This window comes from Phyllostomus discolor, chromosome 2 (assembly GCF_004126475.2).
Source record: "Phyllostomus discolor isolate MPI-MPIP mPhyDis1 chromosome 2, mPhyDis1.pri.v3, whole genome shotgun sequence".
NCBI lineage: Eukaryota > Metazoa > Chordata > Mammalia > Chiroptera > Phyllostomidae > Phyllostomus > Phyllostomus discolor.
This window is the reverse complement of record NC_040904.2, coordinates 199,952,869-199,975,439: the sequence shown is the minus strand read 5'-3', so window position 1 is coordinate 199,975,439 and position 22,571 is coordinate 199,952,869. Positions and strand designations below refer to the sequence as shown.

The following is a 22,571-nucleotide window of genomic DNA, read 5'->3' as shown; positions in this document are numbered from 1 at the left end:
TGTCCCAGAGATGACGGCCATGTCCCATTACTAAAAGTTACTTTAAAATACAAAGATTCAATTGGTTGTTCATTTACTTAGGTACCCATTCAATGAGCCTCTATCAAAAACTTCTTGTGGACAAGGTACAGCCCTTGTGTTAGATATAATGTTATCTTTTTGAATAAATTATATGTACATTTCTACTTTTATATGAAAACCTTAGATTTTAATTACATAGTGAGGAGAATGTTCATTAATATGAATATGGAAAAGTAAATGCACAATGTAGCATTTTTCTACGTTTGTCCATAAGAGAGGAAACATTTCTACAGGAAGTATGGTGACAGGGGTCTACAAACTCTCTGGTCCACATTTGTTTTTGTAAATAAAAAAAAAGTTTTCTTAGAACACAGCCATATGCATTTGCTTACATGTTGTCTGTGGCTGCTTTAGTACTACAACAGTAGGGCTGAGTAGTTATGAAAGAGACCATGTAGTTGATAGAGCTTAAAACATTAACTATCTAGCCCTTGTAAAAAAAAAAGTTTGCCAAATCCTGACTTAAGGCCCATAATTAAAAATTATACTTCATGAATTGCTAGACTAATGATTATTAAATACTTACTTGATTATTACTTAGTGTTACACTCAAGACTTCCCATAATAACACTTTAAGCCACCTGTCTAGTTATATTTATTATTATTATACATGATGATAATAGCAATACCTACTTTTATTTGAGTTCCTACTATGTGCCAGGTAATATGTTAAACACACATACATACACAGGTACTTCATTTATTTTTACAACACTATGAGAAAACACTTTCACAGATGAGGAAACTGAGGTTAAATATGGCAGAACTGCAGTTTAGGTTTGTCTTACTCCAAAGCCTGAATTTGTAGTATATGGCTTCTCCATTTTGTAGTATTAACTTCCATGACTATTGTATTTTACTCAAACTGAACTGTTTCTTATTCCACCAATGTGCTTAACTCTTTCCAATCTCTCTGCTTTGTTACTTACTCCCTCCATTTCCAACTCTTGAAATCCTCTTCCCACCCATTTCTTCCTGTCTAAATTTTACTAATCTATCAGAGACCTCCCAAATCACCACCTCTTCCATGACGCCTCTCCTAGATCTGCAGCTGGAAGTAACCTTAGTCCTGTTTTTCAGCTAGATAGTAGCTAATAAGGTCTCTGGCGTACTTGAACTGTTTAGCTCATGGTAGAGCATTATGTCAAAATTCTACACGGTAACACGGCACATGAATTATCTTGTAGTCACAGAATGCTTTTCTTTTTAAAAGCTCAAGTGAACTAGAAGGGTTTTTTTCCCCCTGAGCTATTATTGTAGAGGAAGCTGATGATCATAATGCATAACCTAATGCATAGTAATGGAATCTGACTAGAAGATAAGTTTCTTATTTCAATCTAAAATTGCAATATATTCAGTAATTTTCTCTAAGCAGCTCTTACACACCTCATTTCACTTTCATCAGCAGTGTTTTGTAGCTGCAGGTGTGAGATGTAGGTTGATCATGTAAAACTACCTTCGACACAGGCTGTCATTTTACAAAGTCCACTGGATAATTGGTACTTTTTATAAATAATATAATAAAGGCTATTTTGGGAATGAATCAGTTTCCTAAGACTCTTATGTATGTTCTATGCTTTTCATTTGGATTTTCTCTCAACGGAGAAAAGCCAGATCACCTTTCTCAGTGTAATTAAGGGTATTGTGATGGTTGCCATTGACACATGGGTTTTGTTTTATTCACTTTATTTCACTTAGTATTTTTAAACGACTGCATTGAGCTAAGAGCTATCAAGGGGATAAGGGAAATATAAGTCTCTGAGAAAATATAACCCAGTCTAGAAGAGATAATGAACAATGCAAGGTGGTATAAAATCAAATTATCAGCGTAATGGTACAGATCATGGATTCAGAAGATGGAAACACTTACCGTCTTTTCTAAATAATTTAGTACTTTATTACCCACTGTCTTGTATTATATATTAAATTACTTATAAGAAACATTCATAAGCTTTTGCCTTGTAGTCTGCAAGGAGCACGCAGCAGTTTATTTGGCTCTCATGCAAAAACAGTTTCCTGGCCCAGTCCTTGCAGTAAATCATGCCTCAAAAGATCATCCCTTATTCCTGGAATTAAATTATGTTTTCCACCAATTTGTGTTAATAGCTTACAGGTACTGGTCCCAAATCCTAGTCAATTATTCACACTCATTACTCTAGATGTGATATCTACAAAGCATTACTATATTTTTTGCTTTTCCCTCTGTATTTCCTTTCCACTTCCATATTTTATTTTAATTCTGATAATATTTAGTTTGATAGGGAAAAACAAAACTCAAATTTATTAAGCTTAATAACTTGATAGCTATTTTTCCTGTGTGTTCTCTCATCTGCATACACAAGCCCTATAAGTTAGTTATTAATCATTCTCATTTTCTTTTTTTAAAAAAGATTTTATTTATTTATTTATTTTTAGAGAGGGAAGGGAGGTAGAGAGAGAGAGAGAGAGACATCAATGTGCAGTTGCTGGGGGTCATGGCCTGCAACCCAGGTATGTGCCCTGACTGGGAATCAAACCTGCGACACTTTGGTTCTCAGACTGCGCTCAATCCACTGAGCTACACCAGCCAGGGCCATTCTAATTTTCAAAGTGAAGAAAACTAAAATCTAGGGAGGTTAAAAAATTCTCTAGCATTGAACAGGTTTTCTATAGACTTTGGCATCTGGTATTAAAATTTAAGTTTGGATGCTTCTTTGAATTAACATTTAGTAAAGACAGGGAGTTATATTTTAATGTTGTAAGTCTTATTCTGTCAAAAAAGTTGAGTGACACATAGCAAAGAATGAAAGATGAGACAGATAATGGAACATTGTGTATAGAAAGAGATTTATGAAGACTTCAGATATTAGAATTATTAGACTCAGAGGGACTTCTGGCAAGATGGAGGAATAGGTGGACGCACCGTGCCTCCTCGCACAACCAAGATTAGAACAACAAAGATTTGCAGACAGAATATCACTCAGAACTGACAGAGGATTTATCTGAATGGAAGTCGGACAGCCAAGAAGTTGAAGTAGACCCTTACATCCAGACTGGTAGGAGACGACGAGCCAGGCGGGCGCGGGGCTGGCGCGGGTGGGCGGCGCGCGCGGAGGTCGGGGAAAGTTTGGCGCGAAATCAGCGCGACAGCAATCCAGGGCGCAAAAACGCAGCAGGGGTCCCTGAGTACGCAAGCTGCGGCTGGTGGACCCAGTGGGGCAGCGACTGTGGACCAGGGCAGAACTCGCAGCACGGAAGCCCAGACAAGGGTCTGAGCCCAGGAGAATGGAATTACCGCCATTGTTTTCTCCCGCTCCCGCCCCTGCCCCCACCCCCACATATAACGTCACAATCTGGTGATTGGGGTGCCCAGCCCCGGTGAGCACCTAAGGCTCTGCCCCCCACTGTAACAAGAGCGACCAGACCGGGAAAAAAAAAAAGGAGAGACAGGGAAAGATATGTTTCCAACAGAACAGATCAGTCCCCCAGGACTCATCCTTTTGAGGAACTAAGAAATAGCCAATCTATCAGATGCGCAGTTCAAAACACTGGTGATCAGAAAGCTCACAGAATTGGTTGATTTTAGGTGCAATTTAGATGAAAGGATGCAGGTTACCATAAAAGAGATGCAGGAAGATATACGGAGGATAGCGAATAGTGAAAGGAAGGAATCTGAGTCTCAAAACAATACAGTGGACCAGAAGGAAGATAGAATCAACCAAGCAGGAAAGCATGATGAAATAAGAATTCAAAAAATCGAGGAAAAGCTTAAGAGCATCCAAGACACCTTTAAACGTTCCAACATCCGAATTATAGGGGTACCAGAATGGGAAGGGGAAAAGCAACAAATTGAGCACGTATTTGAACAAATAATAAAGGAGAACTTCCCCATTCTGGCAAAGGGAACAGTCTTCCAAGAAATCCAAGAAGCTCAGAGAGCCCCAAAGAAGTTGGACCCAAGAAGAAACACACCAAGGCACATCATAATTACATTAGCCAAGGTAAAAATGAAGGAGAGAATCCTAGAAGCAGCAAGAGATAAGGAGACAGTAACCTACAAAGGAGTTCCCATCAGACTGTCAGCTGATTTCTCAAAAGAGACCTACAGGCAAGAAGGGGCTGGAAAGAAATATTCCAAGTCATGAAAGACAAGGACCTACATCCCAGATTGCTCTATCCAGCAAAGCTCTCATTTAGAATGGAAGGGCAGATAAAGTGCTTTTCAGATAAGGTCAAGTTAAAGGAGTTCATCATCACCAAGCCCTTATTTTATGAAATGCTAAAGGGACTTATCTAAGAAAAGAAGATAAAGAAAAGACATGTATAGTAAAAGGACAGCAAACTCACAATTATTAACAACCACACCTAAAGCAAAACCAAAAGAAACTAAGTAAACAACTAGAACAGGAACAGAACCACAGAAATGGAGGGCACATGGAGGGTTAGCAGCAGGGGGGTGGGAGGAGGAGAGAGGGGGATAAGGTATAGAGAATAAGTAGCATAGAATGTAGGTTGAAAATAGATAGGGAGAGGGCAAGAATAGTATGGGAAATGTAGAAGCTAAAGAACTCATAAGTATGACACATGGACATGAACTAAAGGGGGGAAACATGGGTGGGAGAGGGGGTACAGGGTGGAGGGGAGAGAAGGGGGAAATGGGACAACTGTAATAGCATAATCAATAAAATATATTAGAAAAAGAATTATTAGACTCAGATTTAAGAAAAACAAAAATAAATGTACTTGACATTTCCTGATAAATAAAAGCACTGAAAATTGACAAATGGTGACAGTATATTTGAAAAAGAACCAAATAGAAATTTTAGAACTGAAAAATATAATTGAAGTAAAGAACTAGGTTTGATAGCATACTAGACACAGCTAAAGAAAGAATCAATAAGCTGGAAAATGAGTATAAGAGGCTAGGCAGATGATGTTTTGTTGAGTTGTACACTTGAAACCTGTATGGTTTTGTGAACCAATGTCAACCCCAATAAATTCAATTAAAAAAAGACACTATTCAGAATGCAACTCAGAGAGACAACAATGATAACTACGAAAGAGAGAATCAATGACAAATTGTAAGGAATATAAACTCTAACATCATTTCATTGTAGTCTAATAAATATTAGCTATTATTATGACTATGACCCCCTGCTTAAATATCTTCAATATTTCATATTACCTATAGAATTAAGTATAAACTTTTGTACTAATTAACTTCCTCTCACTCATTTATGCTTATCTCCAACTTCTTCCTAACCTGAAGTGGCTTCATCTGTGTTCTTTCTTCTGTCGTGCTGTTATGCTTTATGTTCTATTCCAGCTTTCCTGCCTGAAAATGGAGGCCTTTCCTAACTGTCTTCCTCTCCAGCCATCATCTTCCCTGGATTCTTCATTCATGCTTCATTTATCACTCATCAGTTCTCAAAATGCATTGCATTACAGATTGCATGTCTGATGCCACATTTGATGACACACTTGTCAAAGGCATCATTTAAACAAATACATTTTTGGACTTTATTTTTAGAGCAGTTTTAGAATCACAGCAAAATTGAGTAGAATCACAAAGGGTTCCCATATACGCTCTGCTTCAAAATGGGCACAGCCTTCCCCACCCATTGACATCCCCCACCACAGTGGTACATGTGTTACAATGAACCTACAGTGAAACATCACTATCACCCAATACCCATAGTTTACATTAGGGTTGACGCTCTGTGGTGCACATTCTGTGGATTTGGACAAATTAGAATGGCATGCATCCGCCATTATAGTATCATACAGAACAGTTTTACTGTCCCGAAGATTCTTCATGCTCTACCCAGTTATCCCTCCCTCCCCCTTCCCCTGGATAGAGATTCTTTTAAATTTATCTTTGGAATGAAACATAATAACTGACATGCTTGCCCCCAAATACATGTTTTTAGATGTATGGTTCAATGAATGAAAGAAGGAAATAGACAAATTAGAGAGAATCAGGGCATCTTTGTCATTGTCTCTGTTTCAGTATTTGCTCACACTATTTTCTTCTACTCAGAAGACCAACCACACAAACCTGCCCATTATTGAGATACTAATTCCCACCTTTTCCATTAAACAGAAGTCAAGAGCGAGTTCTGGATACTTTTAAGACATATTTTATGAATGATCTATATAATTCAGTGTGCCACAGGTGTATTTTTTACCCTATGTCTGGATTCCTCAGGGGATGGAATTATATTTCTATGTGGTGGGTAGTTTTTATCCCCTCACTTTTTATGAGCAAGAAGTACCTTCATAAATATTGCTTTTCACTTGGGATTGTAGACAGTGGCCAGGGAACAGAGAGTTTTGCTGGTCAATAAACAACTCACAGTCTCAGTCTCTTCTGCATCAATTCAGCTAACTGTCTAGGACAGAAAATTATTGGGAACTAATTAAAAACATAGCAAGGAAGTACATTTTTTACAGATTTGAACTTGCAGTAGTTTCCATAAAAAGCCATAGGAGGTTGCCAAATTGTTGTTAAAATAATCTAACTTCTCTTTGAGCTAGCAGAAGTTATTTATAAAACACTTATCATCCTTTTCCAAGTATTATACATTCCAAACTACATCCTTGGTGTTATTTTGTTTTCATTTAAATCTAAGAAGAAAATGTTACATGGTTACTGATTTCGAAGACATCACAATTCCTTATTCCCCCGAAATAGTTACCATAAGGGAAGATTAATTTACATTTAAAAAAAATTCATTGATTTAGGACTTCCGGCCAAGATGGAGGCACAGGTACACACACTGTGCCTCCTCGCACAACCAAGATAGGGACAACAACAATTTAGAAACAGAATAACGACCAGAACTGACAGAAAATTGAACTGTATGGAAGTCGGACAACCAAGAAGTTAAAATAGACACCTTAATCCAGACCGGTAGGAGGGGCAGAGTCAGGCAGCCACACACAGGTCACAGCACAGAGAGCAGAGAGTGTTAGGACCGGGCGTGTAAGGCATCCGGGGCATGAAAGACCGCAGCGGGTGGACCCTGGGCGCGAAAGCAGCAGCTGGCAGACCCCAGGTGAGGAGTGGCAACCGGCAGACCCAGCGAGGTGGTGATTGTGAAGCAAGGCACTGCACGCAACCCAGGATCCCAGCGCTGGGAAATAGAGCCTCGGGGCACTGATTGAAAACACCTGTGGGGGTTGAGGCACAGGGAGAGACTCCCAGTCTCACAGGAGAGGTCGTTGGAAAGTCCCACGGTGTGCACAAGCCCACCCACACAGGAATTGGCACCAGAGGAACCCAGTTTGCTTGGGGGAAGCAGTAGAAGGGACTGAGGTCTGACAGAGTGGAGCAAGCACTGTCGTTCCCTCTTGGACCCCTCCCCCACATACAACGTCACTACTCAGTGACTGGGAGTGGTGCCCTGCCCTGATGAACACCTAAGGCTCTGCCCCTCATACATAACAGGTGTGACCAGACCAAAGGTGGGGAAAAAGATGGCTCAAACTGAAGAACAAATGAAAGCCCAGAACCGGTACTTTTAAGTGACTGAGAGATAACCAACCTATCAGATGCACAGTTCAAAACACTGGTGATCAGGATGCTCACAGAATTGGTTGATTTTGGTCACAAATTAGATGAAAAAAATGAAGGCTACAATAAGTGAAATGAAGAAGAATGAACAGGGAAACAATAGTGATGGAATGGAAGCTGGGTCTCACATCAATGGCGTGGACCAGAAGGAAGAAAAAAACATACAATCAGAAAAGAATGAAGAAATAAGAATTCAAAAAAATGAGGAGAGGCTTAGTAACCTCTGGGACATCTTTAAATGTTCCAACATTCGAATTATAGGGGTACCAGAAGGGGAAGAGGAAGAGCTACAAGTGGAAAAGTTCTTTGAACAATAATAAATAATAAAGGAGAACTTCCCCAATCTGGCAAAGGAAATAGACTTCCAGGAAGTCCAGGAAGCTCAGAGAGTCCCAAAGAACTTGCACCCAAGGAGGAACACACCAAGCCACATCATAATTATATTAGCCAAGGTAAAAATGAAGGAGAGAATCCTAGAAGCAGTAAGAGATAAGGAGACAGTAACCTACAAAGGAGTTCCCATCAGACTGTTAGCTGATTTCTCAAAAGAGATCTTGCAGGCAGCAAGGGGCTGGAAAGAAGTATTCCAAGTCATAAAAGGCAAGGACCTACATCCCAGATTGCTGTATCCAGCAAAGCTTTTATTTAGCATGGAAGGGCAGATAAAGTGCTTCTCAGATAAGGTCAAGTTAAAGGAGTTCATCTTCACCAAGCCTTTATTTTATGAAATGCTAAAGGGACTTATCTAAGAAAAAGAAGATAAAAAACATGTATAGTAAAATGACAGCAAACTGACAATTATTAACAACCACACCTAAAACAAAAACAAAAACAAAAACAAACTAAGCAAACAATTAGAACAGGAAGAACCACAGAAATGGAGATCACATGGAGGGTTAGCAACAGGGTAGTGGGAGGAGGAGAGAGGGGGGAAATGTACAGAGAATAAGTAGCATAGACGGTAGGTAGAAAATTGACAGCGGGGGCAAGAATAGTATGGGAAATGTAGTAACTAAAGAACTTATGACACATGGACATGAACTAAAGTGGGGGAATGTGGGTGGGAGAGGGTATGCAGGGTGGAGGGGAATGAAGGGGGAGTAATGAGACAACTGTAATAGCATAATCAATAAAATATATTAAAATAATACAATTAAATTTAAAAATTCTTTCATTTAGTTTTGACCATATAGGAAGATATGTTTATCTGGGGGATAATAGTTTTGTGTTTATGTACATTATAAAACCATTTAGCACAAATGTCAGTTTTTCATCAAGGTTAATTCACTGGACACTTTTCTGTAGCTTGAGGGATTTCTGGGAAAAAGTGCTTTGCAGAGGGTTGAATTTGGGTTTTATGAATCAGGAGCTATGAAACATCTGCTTTAATAATGATCAGGACCCATTTGAGTGATGATTGAGAAACTTAGCCCAAAAATATTTAAAAATCATGTTCTTTTTTCAGTGAAGGTAAGGTTCAAGTCATTCATATAATGGTGGCAGTCTTAACAGCTATGCTGGATAATCTGTCAATATCAATTGAGTAATAATACTCTTCCTTGGGATAATACTACAGAGGGTAATATTCTGAAAGAAAACAGTGCATTCAATAAACGATATCTTTAAAATATACTGCTGAGCATATTCCTCATTATGATCTTGTAATTGATACCAGTTTTAAGTTGACATCTCAATTCGTGTTCACTAAACTAATTTCAAGTCTTAAAAGGTAAACTGAGTGATTAGGTTCATGGCAGTTCTATTTTTGTTCACAGATAATGCCTCTGAGGTGGCAATTACTGCTCCAGGAACTAGTAACCATAGAAACAGCTCCACAGGCCCTACACCTGACTGCTCACCTCCATCCCCCGACACTGCCCTCAAAAACATTGTAAAAGTCATTCGACCCCAGGTAAGTGCCCAGAATGACATTATCTGCACTATAACATATTTTGTTTTCGAATCAGTGCATGCAAAACTTACAATGCAATGCCTGACCTATTTTATGATCTATAAATTGATTTTTAGGTTAAAAGAAGGGACTTGGAGAGGGTGTGTTCTTCCCTTAGAGTTGATGGTAGACATTCAAATGTGTATTAGATTCTGGAAAAATTAATTTGTACATTACATGAAAAAACAAATGAAGCTTAGAAAAAGGGCTGTTTCACACCATCTTCCTTTCCTAACATTTTAATAATTATGCTCCAATTATTGAGCCATTACCTTTCTTTGGCTCCTTTTGTCTGTATTTCTCTAAACATGCTGCTTTATTTGTAGTCACTTCTCTGAACTTCAGCCCAATTTGCTTTTACATGTTTCTTTAAATTCTCTATTCCCTATGGTTTCTAACTAATTTTGCCCGTGTTTGATATTGTACATCTCATTGCTCCTTATTTCCCTCCAGCGCTCACTTTCACCTCACGGCCTCCCTCTGCCCTTTGTTCTTTTTTCCCATTCCTGTCATTTGTCTGCATGCATTTCTTTCTCTTCCCTCTTCCCTTTTTGTTGGATTTCCCAGTAGGCGGTTTGCAGGCAAGCTTTAGAAATATCATTGGGACAAGCTGTTCTGTGATATTTCATTGAAAATAGCACTTATAAAGCTGTTAGCATTATATTTTTGCCAACAGAAGAACTCAGAACATGGACTTGGTGGTGTTCTCAACCTGGCTCATTCTGAATGGGCCTCATGAAATTCAGGATAGGGGGACTTTAGATCCAATCAGTGCCGTTCACCCTCTACTTAGCTATATAGTAGGAACAAACCCTTTGAGCTAATTTGTAGGACAAATATGTCTTTAAAGACTGTTTTGTGAATGAGCAATGATTTCCTTTAATATTATATCTTCTTTAATATAAGTTGTTTTGGATTATTTTTATTAAAACCAATATCCTCATCCATAAAATGGCATTTGAACTTTCTATATCTACCATGGCATTTAAACTTTCTGTATCCACCTCAGTTTACAGAACACTTTCATATAAATTGTTTCATTTAACCTTCATTAAGTCCAGGGGAATGCATATTCTATTATTATGGATAAGGATGTTCACTCCAGAGGGGCGCAGTCGTACCAGTAATTTGAAGTTCCTTTCCTTTCTTTAGTACAACAGTGATCTCTTCTAGTCCTGTTTAGAGGTGAGAAAAATCCTCATGAGGTTGTACACCGTGACACACCTTTATGAGGCACTTACAGGTTCAGGGTCAGTTGGGCACGGGACCATTTTACAAGTGTCCCAATGCACGGAGGAGAAACATGTCTTCAAAAATGCTTTCTTTCTCTTCAGGGAAATTTCATTTCGTTCATTTGCTTTAAGAAATAACCTCATTAACCCCAGAGTTAGATGCTAATGCCACATCTGTTGTCACCGGTTCTCTCATTGTATAAAGCTGTTTGGGGGGTTATTGTGCAGCTACTCCACTCCCAGGACTTTTAACTACTTAGGGAGGAGGTTGTCCTACATATGAGTTCATAAAATCCATTACCAAACATACTTACTTTATACTAATATACATTCTCTAATGTAATTGCATTCAGTCATTCAGTGAATGAAAAACAGATTTCTTTCTACATATCTGTAATCTAAGCAGCACTAAGGAAATTTACTCCATAAATCGTTCTTTACATATTTTTTTTTATTTTGGATGACTATATTTTGATAAATTTTGAAGAAAAGCAGAAGTGTCATTAAAGCCAGAAATTCCACCTTGACTCTATTCTTCAGTTTTGTCCATTATTAAATGTTTATCAAGGTAATGAACTCCACCTTCCTTGCTTAGCTGTTATAATAATGATCTGAGGAGGAAAAAAAGCCAGGGGACCAAGGATTATGGCATTGACAGTAGAACCAGTGCAGCCTGTAAGTACACATGTAGGAGAACAATGGCAGCTAAGGTATGTAATTGGGAAAGGATATAACCTCAGTGGGGCTGCTTTTCTTTTTGCCTCAGAGACTTTGGTGCATTACTTCTCTCTCCTCATGACTCCTGATCCCCTGGGGTTCCTTATTCACTGTAGAGAGCAGGGAACAGAGAATTTAATTGGAAATAATTACAAGGGAGTGTTGGGGTAGGACTTGTGACTTTGGGAAAGGGGTTGGAGACTAGAGGGTATGGGTGGGGGCAGCCAGATGGATGGAACAAGGGGCTCCCTGGTGTGTTCTGACGAGTCCAGGTGTGTTAGCGGTGAAGAATGGTCCCCAGCTAACTATTCCAAAGAAAAGATAATTATTGGTTGGCTTATGTTAAAGCCTATATTTTGATCACAAGTTTAATCCTGTAAAGTGTTTGCTAACTCTGGCTTTCTGTATGGAAACTCAAGAAATGGGGAGTTAGATTGAGTTGTGGGTATTAAAACACTTTTTAAATTTATTCGAGATTAATAACATAGTTGAAATGATCATTTCACTCTTAAAACTGGCTATGAGCCTTGACAATAAAAATGTAAATGCTGCTGTATTCATGAGTCTACATTCATTTGCCAGGACATTGGCACATGTGTCCAGTCTCATTGTGAGAATGATATAGAGTCCGTGAGAGATAAAACATCACTTTCATCTCATTCACTGCATATAGGTACTACTTGGAGCAAGCTCAGTTACTTTCCCTTTACCTTTTGCCTGCCTTTATCTAGTCTATTTTCCATCACTCTACCTACACACAGAAAATATCCACTGTAGCCAGAACTTCAGCAAGGAGTCCTTGCGCTCAATGTGAGGTCGGGCTGATTGTACATTGCATGTTTCTAATTTCTGTGTTAATTACTTGGGAGCTGCAGACTTTGTGGTGTTTCATTGAGTTTGATTTTATTTGGCATGTTTATTAACTCACCAAGTCACAGCTGTTAGTTCTGCGTCCTGTGTTTGATCTTACCTTTGCTTCTTTGGACTCTTTCATGTCTTAACATTTTCCAGCTTGTGAAACATTCTATTTTGAACTCATAGAGACTGAAGTATTTGTATACTTACTGATTTGTCTTTGTTTTTCTCTAGCATATTAACCCCCAGGGCTGAGTTTCTCTATTAGGATGAATTCACAGGGCTGTCTTTATTTACTTATACTTGAAAATTAAATTATTTTTAAAGTCGAACAAATATTACCTTTGACATAAAATTTGAGGTAGGTCTATTGACATGCCAGTCTTACTCTCTCTATTAAATAATATGCTACTTGCAATGGCTTTTTTAGTGTTTTCCTAGTCAAGCATCTATATTTCTTCCTAATTGAAGAAAATACAATCTGAGGAATTTTAACAGTTGCATATCTACGTATGACCCCATGCAAAACAAGATATAGGACACTGACCTCACCCTAGAAAATCATCTCTTGGCTCTTTCCAATGGCTCTTTCCAATTGGGGCTTGCCCCAATTCCCACCTAAGAGGGAGCTTTTTTCTGATTTTTATCACCACAGATTAGGATTTCCTGTTCTTGTTGACTCTGTAGATATGGAATCCTACAGTGTGTTTGTGTGTTTTGAATATCAATGTCTGGCTTCTTTCACTGAACATAATGTTTTGGGAATTCACGTGTGTTTTCGTTTGTTTGTTTTTTCGATAAGTAGTATTACAGGGGATTAATCTGATACTATTCATCTATTTTCCTGTTGCTTGATAATTGTGTTGCTTCCTGTTCTTGGCTATTTTGAATGAATGCGCTGTGAATGATAGGCTTTTTATAGATATAAGTTCAAGGCTTTTTATAGATATAAATTTTCATATAAATGCCAGAGTGGAATTGTTCGTTCACAGGGTAGATCAGTAGCTAACTTTAAAAGAAACTGCCCAAGGCTTTTCCAAAGTAGTTGTTGCATTGTATAATCCCCAACAGAAGTGTGTGTGAATTTCAGTTTCTCCACATTTTTGTGAACATTTGGTGTATTAGACATTAGTTTATTTTAGTCATTCATATGGGTGTGAAAAGATTTCTCATTATGGTCTTAATTTGCATTTCCCTGGTGACTAATGGTGTTAAGCACCTTTCCTGTGGTTATTGACCATTCTTGTATGTTCTTTTGATAAGCCTCTGTTCAAGTCTCTTTAATGGGATTGTTCAACTTTCTAATTGGTAATTTGTACTCATTCTTTGTAAATTCTCCTATAATTCCAAAGGACATGGGTCCTTTGTGACTTTTATGCACTGCGGATATTTTTTTCTAGTCTGTGATTTGTCTATGTATTTTTAATGGTGGCTTTTGGTGGAGTATTTTAGTTTTGAGGAGATCCGGTTTATCAATTTTTATTTCATAGTTTGCGCTTTCTCTGTTTTGTCCAGGTTGTAAGTATGTGCTCCCATATTTTTTCTAAATACTTTCTGGTTCTGGCTTTTACATTTACTTTTATGATCTATCTCAAATTGTTTTTGTAGGGTGTGATGTAAGAGTTGAGATTCATTTTTTTCCTACATGGAAAAAGACTTTCCGCATTGGGTTGACTTAATGCTTCAGTATTGTATATTACTTTCACTTTCAATTGTTCATTGTTGGTGTATAGAAATGCAGTTGAATTATTCTTGTGTCCTGCCACCTGCATAATTTTATTGAAAAGTTATATTAGTTCCTTTTAAAATTAACTTTTAATGGTTCTCTCCTGTCATCTGAGAATAATGATAATAATGATAGTCTTGTGTTTTCTTTTTTTAGTCTTTAGTTCTATTATTATTTATTAATTTATGATTTTACTGCTGTGACTGCAGTGCACCTGTGCGTGGAACTGGTAAAACCCAAAATCTTTGCCTTATTTGCTACCTTTGAGGGAAAACATTCAGTATTTCAGCATTAAGTATGATATACCCTATTTTTATTCTATGTATCCTTCCATTGTAGTTTGCTGAGAGTCTGTAGCATAAAAGGGTGTTGAAGTTTTTCAGTATTTTTCTATGTATAATTAGATGATCATATGATTTTCACCATTTGTTCTGTTGATGTGATAAATTACATTGTTTTAATTTTTTTTAAATGTTAACCCAACTTTGCATTTCTGGGATAAATATAACTTGGTTTTGATTTTTATTCTTTTTGTATAGTACTTGATGTAAGAGACACTTTGGAGAAAGTGTAAAGCAAGGGCCTAGAGATAGATTAGATATCAGGGAAATGGATTAGAGGGATTAGATATAAGGGAATTAAAGATGACTAATAATCTGGTCCTGGTTGGCTGGGGTTTTGAAATGACCTTGATAAATCCAAGAAAAACTTGAGCAGAAATTAATTTTGATGGGAAGAGGGTGGCATGATAAAAAATTTTAATAATGTTATTGAGCACGAGTCATGATATACAAATTAGAAATATTGGATCTCTGGTGAGAGGCAAAAGCTTAAGGGGAAGATTTTAGTCATTTATACAATTTGATGGTAGAGGGAGGTAGTGTTAAAGATAGAATGCTGGAAATGTTTACACTTCAGGAATATTGTTAAGTATATAATAGAACAATTTTCATGATTTTTTGGAATGGATATTATCTTTATTTTATATATGAGGAAATGAAGAATCAGTAAATTTATGTAACTTCTTTCAAGATACTTTAGAAAGAAGACTTTAGCAAAGAGAGAGAGGGAAGGAGCATTGAGAGATATAAAACAAGGAAGACAAAACATCATCATAAATATAAAGAAAGAAAACAGAAGAAGAGATTAATCAACGTTGTCAAAACTTGTTAGGATGCAGAGCTGAAGGGAGCTCAAAATGTCACTTCATTTGGTGGCCATAAGGATAAAGACCTTCAAGAAAGCAATTTAACTCGAGTGGAGAAGGTAGAAGCTGAAGATGCAAAGAATTGAAGAGCTGGGGAAAAAACAATGCACTGATTGTAGATACATCTTTTGAATAATTAGGTGGTAAAAGGAAAGTAGTATGGAGGGGTATTGAAGGACAGGCAGAATCGAAGAAACTTTTTTTTAAGTTTCAGGATGCAGGAAATTAAATCTGGGTATAGAGGATGGGAAAGAAGACTAAAAATTGATGGGAGAAATGTAAGTGATGGGATCTGAAATGTCAAATTTATAATAATTAGCTGCAAAGTTCAAACACTGGCATTCCTGGAGTGTTTGGATAAGGAGTTAATTGATAAAGTACTGGATTTGGGGGCTGCACCCTTGCTGGTGGTTCTAGGTAGATGGATTTTTCTGCTCCTTTCTCCCTTTCCATGACACAAATGAAATCTAAAATAATGGAAGAGGATGCTTGAGAAGTGACCCATGGTCAAGGCAGAGAAGAGAGTCTATTTTGACATAGTATCACAGATAAATCATCCAAATAGGTGCTTAATACTGAACATTGTAATTACATATTTTAATGAACATAGGTGGAGACCAACAGAAAGTCCACCTGGAGAATTTGGAAATTCTGGTAATCCTGAGGGTCCAGATCCCACCACATACTTTAAATCTCAGCCACAGTAGGACTGGACAAAGTCAAGGGACCTAGCTGCACTCTTTCACAGCTAAGGGGGGACCCTGTCAAAGAGAAGCAAAGAGACCAGAGGGGTACAGGACAGAGAGGAGAAGTCCAGGGCCCAGTTCTCCAGGAGCCCCAGGGAGATGATGTGAAGAAAGACAAGCTGCCCTGGAACTCCTGTCCCCAATGGACTCTGTTTAAATCAGGCAAGAACTCAGCCTGAAGGAAATAAATATTTTGGATATCCTGCTGGACTTTTTGTGTGCTTAATGAGCTAACAATAAAGCAATTTCATGATAATCCATACAATCTCTCCCTTTCATTATTAAGAGTTTAGAACTTGGGTTATATACAATTCTTGCCAAATCTAGAATAACATTTTACTGGGCACCGCAGGGTTATAGAGTACATATGCTAAATGTTAAAATTAGAAATGAGAGTGGGTATGTAAAAAGCAGAAGCATGTAATTCAGAAAGAGTACAGAATATTGTATCAGGTTGCAGCCAAAAATAAGTAAGGATTAAAAAGAACTTTTAAAAGACAACCTTTTAAAATATTTTTATGATTGAGTATCAAGCCACTTATTTTTATTATTGAGCATGTGTTTCAGTTATTTCTTATAAAAACACTACAAGGTAGGTGCTTTTTAAAACTTTACTGATTGGGTCTGAGACTTGAAGAAGTTCAATAATTTTCTGCGTGTTACACGGCCACTGACGGGAAGAACTCTGGTCTCCTAAGTCTAGTAGTCTGTTCATGGTAATTAGCTCACCAGGGAGAAAATAATGAAGATGGAATGTCTGTATTCCAGAGGGGTGATGAAGTTTGAGAGGAGACCGATAGATTGGAGAAAGGAAGAAGAGCAGAAACACAGATGGCCACGGTTTATAGCCTAAAGGAAGAAACCCAAGAAGACTATATTCAGTAATTTGGAGCCTTGCAACCAAAGCTAAGTGAGAAGTGGGGGCTAAAACCAGAAAAATAATAAAAATAACAGAAACCAGTCTTAGATGAAACAAAGAACAATTTGGAAAGGAGACAGAAATTGTCAATGGCTCCAACCATCAACCAGTAGTCCTCAACAAATTAGAATTTCCTGGGCAGCTTTTAAAAAAATGCCTGGGCCATACCCCACACCAAGTAATCAGTATCTCTAAGTATTTAATTTTAGTATTTCTGGTGCTCTCAAATAAGACGGTCTACAAAACTCATGAAACATATGCAAAATTGTGCTGGTTGGGCCTTTTCTAGGAATTCGTTTCTACCCAGTCTTCTCTCACACACCCTCTGTGTAATCTTTCTGACCCTTCCGTTCGTCAGCAAAGTGGGGATGGTGTTTGCTTTGCTTCCTTCTCAGGGATGTAGCAAAGCTCAGCTCTGACAAAATGTGCCACTGTGCTGTGTAAACTGTAAAGCCCCAGAGCAACCCAGCTTCCTATCCTAGTGGCAACTAGGAAAGTTGTGTTTGCCCACATTTGAAATAGGACTTCCGAGAGACAGTCCTCTCACTTTCGCTGTCTCTCATCCACAAGTGGCTCCGGGGATGGCGACTTTGGCTTTTAGGAAATGTATTTGGAAGCCTTTTTAAGTTGATAGCATCATTTGAATCTACCTAAAATGATGCTGGTCCTTTATCAGCTGTGGGGTGGGTCCAACCCCCAGCATTTCGTTCCTCAGAGGCGTCTGCATGAGAGAGCCACCGGGATATGAGCTCCTGATATTTGGGATGAGAGAGAAGCCAATGAAGATAAAAGACACAGAACTGGGTCAGGCCGAGCCAACGTGGGGAAGGAAAGAGCCAGAATCCGGAAAGCACCCAGTACAATCTGCATCATTTATTGATGAATATAATCCCCATCATTCTCCATACATAGATGCCAGTGAATTATTATTCATCTTCATTTCTTTTGATGAAGCTCAGCTGGATTTATCCACTAGGAAAATGGGGAATTATTTGTTACTGACACTTTGCACATGTAAAAACAAAATCATCTCCTTTTCTAAGCATAAACGATAATGTTCTGCATTTTGGGCACACCGTGTTATTGACAGCAGCAGACCTTGTTAAGTAGGTGTTTTCTTTTGTGTTATTCAGGGTTTTTCTTCCACATACATCTCAATGAATGCCATTCCTTGGCCTTTCTCCCCAGAACATCTAAAGGCAGTTGGAATGAGAATGCATAAATGAAAATTTCTCTGAGAAAAATTTCCTTAGAAAATACAATGTCCAGAAAGTAGAGTGGTATTACTGTTTTATTTTATTTTATTTTATTTTGCTGGAGGGAGATGTTCATTATGTCTGTTTATTTTTTAAATTTTTTTATTTTAATTGTTGTTCAAGTACAGTTTTCTGCCCTTAACCCCCATCCCAGCTCAACCCCCAGCCCTCCTCTCCTCCCTCCTGTCTCCACTCCCCCCTTGCTATTGTCCATGTTACCTCTATACTAGTTCGTGCAAACCCTTCCCCCTTCCCCTGGAATTCTCTCCCCTCTCCCTTCTGCTCACTGTCAGCCTGTTCTCAGTTTCAGTGTCTTTGGTCGTATTTTGCTTGTTTGTTTGTTTTGTTGATTAGATTCCTGTTAAAGGTGAGATCATGTGGTATTTATCTTTCACTGCCTGGCTTATTTTGCTTAGCATAATGCTTTCCAGCTCCATCCACGCTGTTGGAAAGGGTAGGAGCTCCTTCTTTCTTTCTGCTGCATACAATTGCATTGTTTTAAATGTCTTAGTGGGAACTAGAATTTAAAATCTAACATCATCCCTCCTGTTGGTCAGTTGTTACTGGCTTGCACTGGGTAAAGGTTAAAGCCCACAATTGCCTCTGCCTCTAATTTCATGGAAACCCATTTGACCACACTGTGAATAGTATACCCAATGTATGAATCTGAAGCTGATCACTTCAACTTCCTAATCTTGCCCGTTCTAAATTATGGAATTTAGCTATGAACATACCACAGAGCACATTGTTACTTTATTTATTCATTCATTCAGTAAACAGAGTTGGGTGTCTGCTGTATGCTGGGCATCACAAGAGGGTATTCACAGATAAAAATGACCTAAAACCACCTTTAGTCAGCTGAGGGAGACTGTGCTCTAAATAGATAACATTTGGAATTGCACTGGTGGAATTCATTGATTGAATGATTAATCCCAGGGATTATCCTCAGACCTCTTCTCGCAATCTACTCTCACTCCCTAGGTGCTCACATCCAGTTCCAGAGCTTTAAATGCTTTCAAATGCCGTCTATATGCTGATGACTCCTAAAGTTGTATCTCCAGCCGCGACTGCTTCCCTGAACTATAGGCTCACATTGAGCCAGCGACTCTAGATCTCAGGTGAATGTCTCAAAAGCATCTCAAACTAAACATGTGTAGCACTGAGCTCTGTATTCCAGTTAGTGGCAGCTCAGGCTGGCAGACATGAGCCTGTCCTTGATTCTTTTCTTTTTCTCACACTCTCCCATCCAATCCATCAGAAAAGCTTCTAGGCTAGCAATTGTCAACCATGGTTCTGGCCCCCTTGGCAGTCTCAAAGAGCCTTTCAGAAGATCTGTGAGGTCAGAATTGTTTTCATAATAATATAAACACATTGCCTTTTCCGCTTTTACTTGAGCACGGGTGCTAGATGGAGATCTCTGTCATTGTGTGGTGGGGTGCAATGACATCATAGCTCTGATGGTTAATGGAATGTGCACTTGTATTCTTATGTTTTGAAAGTATCTCAGTTTTAATTTTAAAATACTAAATATGTACAGGTATAACCTTCCTGTACAAAGACTCTTCAGTGTTCTCACTGAATAATTTTTCAGGGTATGACATAGCCCTGAGTTCAGAGTTTAAAAATTGTCCCCCTGGCCTGTTTTATAAAGTATGTCTTGAATCAGGACCTTTTTACCATGTCTCTGCTGTCACTCTCGTACAAGCCATTAATTTCCCCTGCCTTGACTTTTGGAAGAGCCTCGTACCCTGTTTCCAGGCTGCGACTGCTGTGCCCTTGTTATCCTTTCACAAATTGGCAGATGCACCTACACGAGCATAAATCAGATCGTGTTATTCATCCGCTCAGACTTCCAGGGGCTTCCCACCTCACTCAGACTGAAACCTTGCATCTCCTTATAGAATCTGCCTTTTTCTTTGTCCTCTCAGTCTACCCCCTGTCATGCTCTACCGAGCTCATTGTACTCAGCCGTGCCATCTTTTCTACATCACCTCAGCTAAACCACACAGTTCCTGCCTTAGCTTTCCTTTTTTAATACTCATTGAATTGTCTGGAACGCCCTTCTCCTAGACACTTACCTGGCTCATTATCGTCCTTCCTTCAGGTCATTATTCAGATGCCACCTTATGAGGGAGGCCTTGTTGACCACTGAATATAAAGTAGCCACCACCTCACTTCCCATCTCCTTTATGCTAGTTTTCCTTTATAGCATATTTTAAACCTGGATTAGTATTTATGTGTGGATTTGTTTGGTGTCTTTATTTCCCACACAAATTGATGTTCTGAAAGAATAAGAACAATGTCATATTGTAACGATTATTGTATGCTTGATCCTTGTATCTAAAACAGCACCTAGGACATAACTGGTGCTCAATAAGGATTATTTGTATTAGTTCATTGAATATGGTTGGGTAAAAGCCAGGGAAGACTGTTCTAGGAAGGGATGGGACAGAGAGAAAGAAAAAACTTTTATTAATGTGTATTTTGATAAGAGTTTTAGAAAAATACTTAACAGCTGAAAGAGTTGAAATTGTTAGCTAATATTGATTCAAATATGTTATCTTTATTAAAAAAAGTCTCTATCATCATATGACATAAGTTTCTATGACACTGATAATGTTTTATTCCAAGAGAAGTTCTGTGTACCTATTCTTAAAACTTCCTATCATCTTAAATTTATTCCTGTAAGTACTTGCAGTGCCACATCTTTCTGCCTTAACCTTAACTTCTTTCTTCGATCTACTCTTATTTTCATCTTGGTGGTAACCCCCATCACAATTGCTTTTACTTACACACACTTAGGGTAAAGTGTTTTAAGCTGTAATCTTCTTACTTAACAAGCCAAAAAAAAGGCACCATTACTTTTACTATATAGAAAGACATTTTGGGTAATTATAGAAAAAGAAATGCAGCGTGGTGCATCGGAAAGGGTGTGCATTGCTTTGAAGTGTTGAGAGCTAGGTTGTAAAAGTGTCTGTGAAAGTTATTGAGTATCCTTTGAAAAGTCTCAATTTCCCAGTCTGTAAAAATGTGGTAAATAATATTCACTTTTGCAGTTGTTGTATTTGCATGAAAGCATATTGTAGGATTCCTGACACAGCATGTGTTTAATGAAAGGTATTATTAGTAAAGTAATGATGTGAAGTAAGAATTGGAAAGCAGAGTGACTTTTGGTAGGTTAAAAAGCAGTGCGTACGGCACATTTATTTGTAAAAAAAAAATTGCTCTCATACACACATTGACATATGCTCCCTGTTTGGCTGCTCAAAACATATCTTCTATAAATCATTATAAAATTACCTCCTGCTGCTCTTAAACAGAATTGAAAAAAGAGACGAAGACACAAATTGCCTATATCAGAAATGAAACAGAATATCACTAGAGACATCAAAAGATTAATAAAGGAATATTGCAAACCACTCTACCCACATAAATTCAACAATTTAGCTTACATGAATCACAAACTAGCACAATTCACTCAATATGAAAAAGATAGCATTAATAGTCCTATAACTATTTGGGAAATTGAATTGATAATTTATAAATCTTTAAGGAAAGCAATGATTTTGCTGGAGAATTATAACAAATACTTAAGGAGGATTTAAGTCCAATTCTAAATAATCTTTTCCTGAAACAAGAGAGGAACTTTGCAATTCATTTTATGAAACTAGTATTTCACAAATGCCAAAACCAGACAGTACAGAAAACCAAAAACAAACAAACAAAAAATCCCCAACAACACAAAAAGCAAATACCACAGAGCAATACCCATCATGAACATAGACACAAAAATTCTTAACAATATATTGGTAAGTAGAATTCAGCAAGATATGGAAAGAATTATGCACCATGACCAAGCGTAGCCTATTCCAGTGATACAAGGCTGGTTCAATGTTTGAAAAGTAAGAAGGAAAACCACATGACCATAGAAGCAGATTAATTGAAGCAAAAGAAAGCAATTGATAAAATCAATATCCATTTATGATTTTAAAAAATCCTCTCAGAAAAATAGACAGAGAGGAGAACTTCCTCAATTTGATCAAGACCATTCATTAAAAAAATCTACAGCTGATATTTAATGGTGCAAATTTGGATGCTTTTCTCTGAAGCCTGGAACAAAGTGACGGTGTCCACTCTCCTCCCCACTGTTATTCAACATAGTGCTGGAAGTCCTAGCTGTACAGTTAAAAAAAAGGCATAAAGCATACAGATTGGGAAGGAATGAATAAAACTGTTTCATTTGCAGATGACATAATTGTCTAGGTAGGAAATCCCCCCAAATCTACATAATCCCCCCTGTAACTAATAGGTGAATTCAGTAAGGTC

General features: G+C 38.0%; 1 protein-coding gene across 11 annotated transcripts in view; it reads left to right on the top strand.

Annotated features, from left to right (window-relative positions):
* Window positions 1-22,571, top strand: part of ANKS1B (ankyrin repeat and sterile alpha motif domain containing 1B) — an 833,247-nt gene that overhangs the window by 284,067 nt on the left and 526,609 nt on the right. For all 11 annotated transcript variants that reach the window (XM_028531910.2, XM_036019451.1, XM_028531904.2 and 8 more), the window contains one exon: window positions 9,412-9,548. In XM_028531910.2, the coding sequence (XP_028387711.2) occupies window positions 9,412-9,548 (137 nt within the window). The remainder of the gene's footprint in view (window positions 1-9,411; window positions 9,549-22,571) is intronic.